A 9,494-nucleotide genomic window follows, 5' to 3' on the forward strand; every position below is an offset into this window, starting at 1 on the left:
AATATTATCTTTCGTAATTGTACACATGATCAGGTCACTACCCTGTAATAGCAGTTTTACACAGCAAATCAGATACGAGCGCCACCATTACAGCCCCGCCCACCTGTGCTGTGACTGGCTCCATCGACACGCACGTGTACGTGTACAGAGACACAGACACACGGGGCCCCTGAGTGTAAAGTGCCTTATAAGCCATGAGCAGGACCATAAGCCCTGGATGACTGTGTGACAGGAAGGAGAGACCCCTGGAGCTAAGGAGGGACAGACAAGCTGTCTTAGGAGGGGACAGATTTAGTCTTAGGAGGGGACAGATTTAGTGTCAGAAAAGTGTGGAATTAAGAGCAGGTGTTACCAAGATGTGTGTGTGTGACCCAGTATGATTGGGTGGGTGCCACTGCATCTAGGCAGACACACACTGTGTGTGTGTGTGTGTGTGTGTGTGTGTGTGTGTGTGTGTGTGTGTGTGACCCGGTGAGGCCACAGGGCACACGCGCGCGTTCACACACCCCTGTTATGGCTCTGATACATGTTTAATCGTGTTGCCCTATGCAGAAGGGTAATTGGTTTAAGCCTCTCAAAGTGCCCATTACTCTGCTGTTGACCTCATTTCCCACACACTGCAGCTCAACGCCTGGACCACCGGCATCTCAACCCGCCCTCAGCTGGCTCTTATTTGAGTATGTAAAACACAGATCTGAAGGATGAACATGATGCAAAACAAAACCACACACACACACACACACACACACACACACACACACACACACACACTCACTCACGGGGATAGGGTAGAAGTTAGTGCTGTGTTTGGTCTCCTCTTCATATTTGCCGGGCTCTGCGGTGGAGTCCATGGGTTTGCAGGTGGAGTTCCTCCCCACGCCCATTCCTCCTCCTCCGTCCTCCTGCTGTCCCACTCCTCTCCTCCACCCGTTCTTCTCTTGCTCGCAAAGGAACACGCCTGCTCCGCCCAGCACCCTCACATGGTCCACCGGTTGGCCGGCCAGCTCATCTGCGGGGAAAAAAACAGTGAATCATTGGACGACCAGCCTCTGAGATTTACATATTTTTGAGAAAACAGATCCACGTTACAAGTGAGCCCACTTTGCTTTTTCTTTTTCTCTGGGGTAAAACAGGAGGAGGTGCGTCCTCCTGAGCAGAGACTCTGGCCTTTAACAAAGAACACTGTGAAAAGCTGAACAGCAAAGCATTCAGCTGTGGGAGCAATTGTAATGAAATCAGAGAGCGCTCTACAAAAGTCCTAATGAAATCCCTTCACATCTCTTGTGCTCGGGGACGTGCTGGTTTCATTAGCCCTGCGCTCAGGATCACGTTAGGGGAGATTAGTTAAGAGATCTGAAGTGATCGGTCACCTCCAGGGCAGCTGTGACATTGAAGCTCTGCTGTGAGAGGTGATGGAGGAGGAGATTAGGGAGAGGATGACAAGATAGGGGAGAGAGAGAGAGAGAGAGAGAGAGAGAGAGACCTTCTGCGTCCTGAGCACCAGGAGACTCCAGCTCCACCCGCTCCAACCATCTTTACTCTCTGAGCCACCTCCCACAACCCCACTGACCTTTGGCCTGTGACCTCGTGACCTGTGCGTTCTCTGCCACATCACCCCTCCACCTGTTGCCGGTCACCAGGGGCAACAGAAAGACCAAGCAGAAGCCTCTGGCCAGCGTCCACAGGCCATGACTCACCGCCCCCACACACCTCTCACGCGCTCCAGGGTGCCCTGGCCCTCCAGGGTGCCCTGGCCCTCCAGGGTCTGACCCAGATTCCACCTGGCACCATCACCCGAGCCGAAACCAGGGCCGAGCCCCAGGAATGCAGACTCAGCACACACGAGCTGGCACACGCACACACACGTGCACAGACACACACACACACACACACACACACGAGCGCGCTCACACAGGCTCGGATGCGTGCACAGATACACACTCACGCACACGTGCACAGATAGACACTTACGCACGCACACACTTTGTTATGATGTCCTTAACAGTAGCCTTCAGACGGTTCCTGTCCATGAAAGTGACACCACATATCCTTGGGCCCAGAGTCAGGCGGTACCGACATGTTCACTGTTGTGCTTCTATTAAAGGACACAACTTGGGTACAAAAAAAACCCACCACACACCTACCACAGGAAGCTCTCTGGTCCTGCCCTAGATGAGTGTTTGGTAGAATATAGGATAAAATCATCTGATCTAGCCCCATTAAGAACAGAACTCATTATAGCTACGCAACAGGTTTCTAACGCTGGCTGCTAGATGCTTTTCTCACAAAGCATCTTTGTCTTTGCTATGAGACAAAAAAGTTGTGTTTACCATTTTATCTAGACCTGACGCACATTCAAAATTACATGTTGCAAAACAGGAGAGAGGTGTGCTACTAATTCAACACTCGCTGGAAACATCCGAGTGGGAGGGGCTAAAACCGCTACCAATCAGAGCAGCAGGAAGCTGTATGGTGAGGGCTAAAAAACTGGGCAAGAGAATGAGAAGGAAGAGGAAGAGTGTGGGTATTACAGGTGAGGAAGAGCGGGAATACTCATCCATGAATAATCATTCACTAGTCATTATTCTGATGAAGGTGTTGTGTGTGTGTGTGTGTGTGAGAATCTGCCCATGTCATTTAGCCTAAATCACGCGTGTGCGCACGTCAGACTACATTTCTTTTTTCGTTTTATTCGAGCCTCTAAGCATGTCAGAAGTAAAATGGAGGCTTGGAGTAGGTTGGATAACACTGGCCTGCGTCAGGGAGAAGGAGCCAGAGACAGCTGATGTGGTGTCTAGTGAACAGAGTGACTCCTCCCACTTTATCTGTGATGGGTCCTTGAGTTTGTAGAGAAGTGCATGTGAACGTAGCACTATTGGCACCGCTGTTGTGCAGCCCGCACGGGGGTGGGAGGGTGGGGCCGTGGGACTCGATGGCGTCGAGCCCCCACCCACATGTTGGGTGGAGCTTCATCTCCACCCAGCCCCATACACCTGTGAACATACTTTAGGCACTACCTCTTGGTCGGCCTGGTAACGCTCATGCTCCCCCCCAACGCAAGATCACTCATACACACATGTCCGTGCATGTGTGCTGATGTGGTCGCTCACACTCGTGATTCTTTTACACACACACACACACACACACACACACACACACACACACACACACACACACACACACACACACACACACACACACACACACACACCTGCTTATTATCTTCTGATTCAGCAAGTATCAAGGAGATCATATTTGCACATCTGAATTTCAAAACCAGGAAGCAACAATCAAGTTGCTAGAAAACAAACATTTCTGGTAACTATAATTTCAGGAAATGGCAAAAACATTCCTGTGACACGAAAATTTTCCATATACAAATAATTCTGAGCTCACGTGTTGAAGACAGAACAGAGTAAAACCCCAACCAACTCACAGTGATTGAGCATTACAAACACAGACCACTACATACTTACAACAATACAAACACACACAGACAGGCAGCTGATCAGGGGGACAGTCAGCAAACAGGGTGGATGGAGCAGGGGACACTGGAGAGGGTGGAGGAGATGGAGGGTGGATGAGAGAAAGGAGGGTAGAGGAGATGGAGAGGAGGGTGGAGGAGAGGACAGTGTGCTGGACTGACCAGACTGAACAACCTAAAGCAGCATCATTCTTTACATCCACAAAGTGACAGTTTTAAACACAGAATATTTCTAGAGATGGGGAGAAAATGTAGAAATCAGGAAGACGGGATGACGGAATGAGAGAAAGAGAGATCCTGCATAAAACACACCACCCACCGACATAATTACGGAGCTACAGGTTTCACGCCCAGATAATCCAGACACCTTCCTCTCACTCACACCAGTCCTGACAAGATACATCATCATCTTCAACACAATACGAACACATCACAAGAGTGAGAGGTTGAGCACTTCTAGGCTTCAGACTTCTACTGTGTAGACACGGCAGACTGTTCCAGTACAAAAGACAAGACTGTATCAGTCTTCAGAACATCAGCTGGATAGCTAAAGGTTTCCAAGCACCAACTACAATGCCTCCCTAACAAACATTTTGGTAGAACACCACAATTTTTTCCACCTCTGTTAAGATGTTTGAAGTCTTGGCACAGATTAAAACAGAGGCACGAAAGAAGGTTGCACAAGAACCATGGCGCAATCGACGCTCATTTCTCATCAAACAAAAAAATCAGACCAACAACCACGTTTGTGTTGGCATGGGGCATTTACAAAACCACACAGGCTACAGAACCAGACAAACTCCCATGACCACAAAAGTGGCGGTGTGTACACACCCTACATCCAGGATCAAGCTAATTACCACGTTAGCAGAGTCCTCGTTCCCGCCGCCGGGTCGTTTCTGGCTGCTTCACCTTTGCTCCACCTCCGGCAGCCTGGAGATGGAGTTTCACGCTTCCAGGAGCGTGCGTGTTCTACTCCTTCCTCACCCGCATGGCACCGTCCACAGGACTTGACGTGTCACCAACGCGCCGTCGAGGACTTTTACAGAGATGTACGATAACTTCATTGAAAACATCCCAGCAGACAGGGCACAAATACCAAAGGGCTTGACCATCTAACCCGGAATGAAAGGCCACTGGGTGCAGGGGAAACGTTGGGCAGATGTCCACACAGACATGCATTGCACCCTGTGTCCTGGTATAGCGAAGTAACAGAGATCGAAAAAAAACGATTTTGCTTTTATGCTTAAAGCACAGGGAGATGACTAGCCAAACATACCACACACTGTGACGGCGCTTCCTCGACGCATCACACGGATTTAGAGATTTGTTAACTAACTGGAAAAACCTCCACGGCTACCGGTTCAGTAGTGCCACAATTCAGGACTTCTGAACACTGAATAAATGTCATTTGCGTAGATTAACGGCTTGGTCGCTGTTTCTACAAAAGCACATGGTGACAACGCGCCAAAAACAATAAAAACACACGGACACCAGCTTGTTCTGGTCACGTTCTTGTCTACCACCCTACCGCCGACCTGAATCAGTGATGCTTTTGCTTCTTCTGTGTGGGCTCGGTCATCTGTTGAACGTGGCCTGCAGCTAGCGAACAGCTTGACCGTCCACGCGGTGGTCTGCAGTGCAGCGTCTCTAATCTAGACCCCTTCAGAATCGCTCGCTGGTGTTCACACTGCAAATCTGAGACACACGTCACTTCACCGTAATTCCCCCAGCTTACACATGCCAGCTGCAACTTGGGTGCGTGCTGTGAAACTGTTTAGAACCTCAAATGGACACAGCACACACACCACAGAGTGGGGTAGGTGGGTCATTAGAGGGGTCTGGCAGTACCTGCGTGACCGGTCTGTGTGTGTGTGTGTGTGTTTGGGAACGAGGTGATGGATATGACGGAAAGCAAGAGGAGACAGGGTGGGGGTCGGGGTCAGATTTCCAGCAGAGCACTGTGCGATGCGACACCGATGACATTCAACAGATACGGTGGCATGTAGGTGTTATGGGAAGAGTAAAGATGGGGTATACATTATAGATGACAGGAAACGGTTCGACCTAAAAGAAACACAAGACGACACTTCCTGAACAGACAGGATCCAAGATACGCAAGTTGTTTGTGTGTGTGTGTGTGTGTGTGTGTGTGTATCTACCCTTGCTTTCCAAACAAAGGATGAAATTTTTATGATCAGAAACAAGAGCGTTATGTGACTTCAAAAACAAGAAAGGTCACACTATAAACCCCATAATTCTTACTAACATACAATCAATATACCCACCCATTGGGGGCGGGGCTACAATCCCTACATTAACCTATGCGTTAACCTACAAGCACTTTAGACGGTAACCACTGGTATGTTATCAGTCAATGCAAAGCCCTGTTATGCCCTTTAAATAAAGCCCAGAACAGATGGGAAAGGTTTGGTTGCTGGGTGTCTTTTCCTGAGAGTCTGGTTAAAGGTAGTGAGACTCACTAAAACACATGAACACACACCAGCTGCAAACCGGCAACCGATCGGCGAGCTGGACAGTTCACACATCTTCAGTTTTGACCCGAGTCACGCGATGGGAAGCAGCGGACGTGGACGTGACCGAGCACGTGAGAAGAGAACTGGATGTGTGTGTGTGTGTGTGTGTGTGTGAGAAAGATTGTGTATGGAGACAACGGGAAAATAACTGCTTCTAGAGACCCAAGTTCCGTTCACTACTAAAAGTAATCTGGTGAAAAAAACAATTTAATAAAATTATATTTAGTTAACTATGAGGAGCGCCAAGGTAACAGAGAGCTGCATCCAGCACCTGGAAACGGACCACTCGCTCTGCACAAACGGTCAAACACAACGGGCCGTGACCACAGCAGGAAGCGCCCGCACCTCCAGGAGAGGGTCAGGACGAGCCCAGCTCAGGACACGACCCTGGCCGCCTGGACACAGACAGCACTCCACCATGACGAGGACATACAGGCAGGGTGAAGAATAACAGAGACACTGCGTTCAGACCCATCTTAGCTCTCTGACCGAAGAGTGTGTGTGTGTGGCCGCATCAATACAAGAAGAATAATAAACGCTGTTGTAAAAATTACTCAATATTAGTACATGTGCTTTCAGTTTGTACATCAGGACTCCAAAGACCTTCTGTATTACTTTTGTATGCGTTACTGCTACTGGAATCTGTAATTTAGGTTATTGTAGCAGGAAATTACATGAAATCAACCAGAAAGCAAGAGCATGAGGTGTGTGTTCTTCACCAGGAAGAAATGTGAATCCAAGGAAGTGTTGCTCTGATCAGTGCTCTCCACTTGATCTCCAGAAGGAATTCGGATTAACAAAATACATCATTACGCAACTGAAAGGTCCCAGTGGAACGGACTGCCCAGTGTTAGCTGGAAGTCCTGTCTGTATTCCAGCCTGTAATGTGCCTGTTACCAGACTAAACAAATCTAAGGGTTTAGCCCCACAGCAAAGCAAGGCTTTCAAACCTAATAAATTTCTAAAGCAGTCATTTAATCCGCTCAGCAACACAGATTCATCATTTTCTTAGAGTTACGGACTTCCACACGAGTATTGACTCAAACTGACTGTACTGGCTAGGACACATTCTATCAGTAGATGATAAAGCATTTTTGTAAGTTTCTCTGCATAAGAGTGCCTGCTAAATACTGAAACTGTACATGTACATCGCATGATACAAGTTGCGATGTGCATGTACAGTTGGATCACGTATGATCCAAGTTACCAGTTACTCACTGGGAAACCATTTACCACGCACACCAGTCCATGTTGGAACGCCCCCTGCACAGAGAACTCTGACTGAAGACACGACACAAGGACACAAGAATGTCGTGTTTGAAATCCAACCCCACCATCAACACAACACACCCGACATTGTTTTCTTATATGTGTAAATTAATCTGAACTGTAAAGTAAAATGCAAACAGAGTTCTAAGAATGTGACGAACGAATGAGTATAAGGTTAAACAAAAGTGGTGCAAAAAGCACTCTTTTACCTCAATTATGAAAGACCAGACACATACTACAGAAGGGTTGAGTGGGGGGTGATGGTCACACATCAGGCGGTCAGTGATTTATGACAGAGGAGCTTCAACACCAGATGATCTGTGTAGATTACCAGAATGGGAGTCCCAATTCTTCAGTTTTTAACTGTGTCAGTTCAGTCAAATGTACCATCAATAGGGGTTTAAGGGGGTTTTAAGTGATTAGAAGCTTCCCAGTGCTGAGAAATGTCAGTTTCTCTGGCTCGTTGTTACTTAAGGTGACGACACACACGGTTGGTGTGGACAAGGTGAAACCTCCTCACAGCAGAAACGACGTGACACTTTCTGCGAGCGTTACACACATTTGACGTGAGGTGTTTGAACTGGAAAAGAAAATAATAAACACACACATTCATACATGGCCACATACATTCATACACGGCCACACAGTGGCGTTATATCGCTCACGACGACAGGCCGCGGAGCCCTGTGAGCTAACCGACCGTAGCTGGCTAGCCACCGCCGCCGTCTCTGCGTCCACCACCGGCGGTTTAAAAGGGACCGCCAGGGAACCGCCAACCGGCGCCACGCGCTCGAGCGTTCGGATTAGCTACGTAATCCACGTCGCGCGCGGAATTGCGGGATTAGGACCGATGGTGTTGAACACACACCGGTAAAATGCACGTGCCCTGCACTTACAGACACTTTCCGTGTGGATTTGTGAACCTACCTCGTATAACAATGCGGTGTGAGAGCTATAAGCAGTTAGTAGCCGCCTCTGGCATCGTTATATGGTCTGTTAGGCATTTACTCGTGCCTGTGCCGAGTGCTTTTTGGGTATATGACCCAATTTTTGGACATTTTTGGACACCAGTTTTCAGCTCAGCTGGCTATATGATCAGTGACTTGGGCCTGTGTCTTTATTACACGAGATTAGTCAGCACCCGTTTGAGGATGCCCTGCTATCCAGTAGTTTACATGATATACATTGCTAAAGATGTCCTGCTATCCAGTACTTTACATGGTGGACATTGCTGAAGATGTCCTGCTATCCAGTACTTTACATGGTGGACATTGCTAAAGATGCCCTGCTATCCAGTACTTTACATGATGGACATTGCTGAAGATGTCCTGCTATCCAGTACTTTACATGATGGACATTGCTGAAGATGTCCTGCTATCCAGTACTTTACATGATGGACATTGCTAAAGATGTCCTGCTATCCAGTACTTTACATGATGGACATTGCTGAAGATGTCCTGCTATCCAGCAGTTTACATGGTGGACATTGCTAAAGATGTCCTGCTATCCAGTACTTTACATGATGGACATTGCTGAAGATGTCCTGCTATCCAGTAGTTTACATGGTGGACGGTGCTGAAGATGTCCTGCTATCCAGTAGTTTACATGGTGGACGGTGCTGAACTAAAGCGCACACATCGAGCCAACACCGGTTCAGCCTGCGCACTGCAGGACTCGCCACCGTCCTGCTTATCGTCTCATAACCAGGCCTGGGACACGAGTCCACAGAAACACCAGCACTGCGCAGAACCGCCACCAAAACGCCAGCGACATTTAAGAAAGGTGAGGGTGCCACCTTTATGCCATCCAGATGTACCTTCACAACTCTGTAGAGGACAAACCCGGCAAGAATGAACACGCACAGCCATTTTTTGGAGATATAGCTACTTGACGAATGCTCACCTGTCCTAGGAGAAAAACTGCGAAGAAGTTTATTTTCCTCTTCGTCAATTTCCCGTGCGGCGTTTTGCCTCGGCGGTTATTTCTTCTCCCTTCTCGACCGTCCTACTCCGGTCACACGAAGAGAACACAGTTCCCAACCGCTCCCAGCAGTGGCTCTGCGGCAGAATATATTCTCCTCCACAAGTCCGCTCCACATGAAGCAAACGAAGGGGGTGGTACTGTTAGATTTTGTCTTACATAGCCTGAAAACAGGCACATACACAGCAACACGGGGTTAGCGGAATTTCCGCGCATGCTCAGTA

General features: G+C 48.4%; 1 protein-coding gene across 1 annotated transcript in view; it reads right to left on the minus strand.

Annotated features, from left to right (window-relative positions):
- Positions 1–9,494, minus strand: part of slc23a2 (solute carrier family 23 member 2) — a 26,484-nt gene extending 16,990 nt beyond the window's left edge. Inside the window, exons 1-2 of the mRNA XM_076990194.1 lie at positions 9,193–9,494; positions 780–1,009 (exon numbers count right to left, since the gene is read on the minus strand). Coding sequence (XP_076846309.1) covers positions 780–884 — 105 coding nt within the window. The 5' untranslated portion in view covers positions 885–1,009; positions 9,193–9,494. The remainder of the gene's footprint in view (positions 1–779; positions 1,010–9,192) is intronic.

Source organism: Brachyhypopomus gauderio, unplaced genomic scaffold, assembly GCF_052324685.1.
Source record: "Brachyhypopomus gauderio isolate BG-103 unplaced genomic scaffold, BGAUD_0.2 sc74, whole genome shotgun sequence".
In the NCBI taxonomy this organism is placed as follows: Eukaryota; Metazoa; Chordata; class Actinopteri; order Gymnotiformes; family Hypopomidae; genus Brachyhypopomus; species Brachyhypopomus gauderio.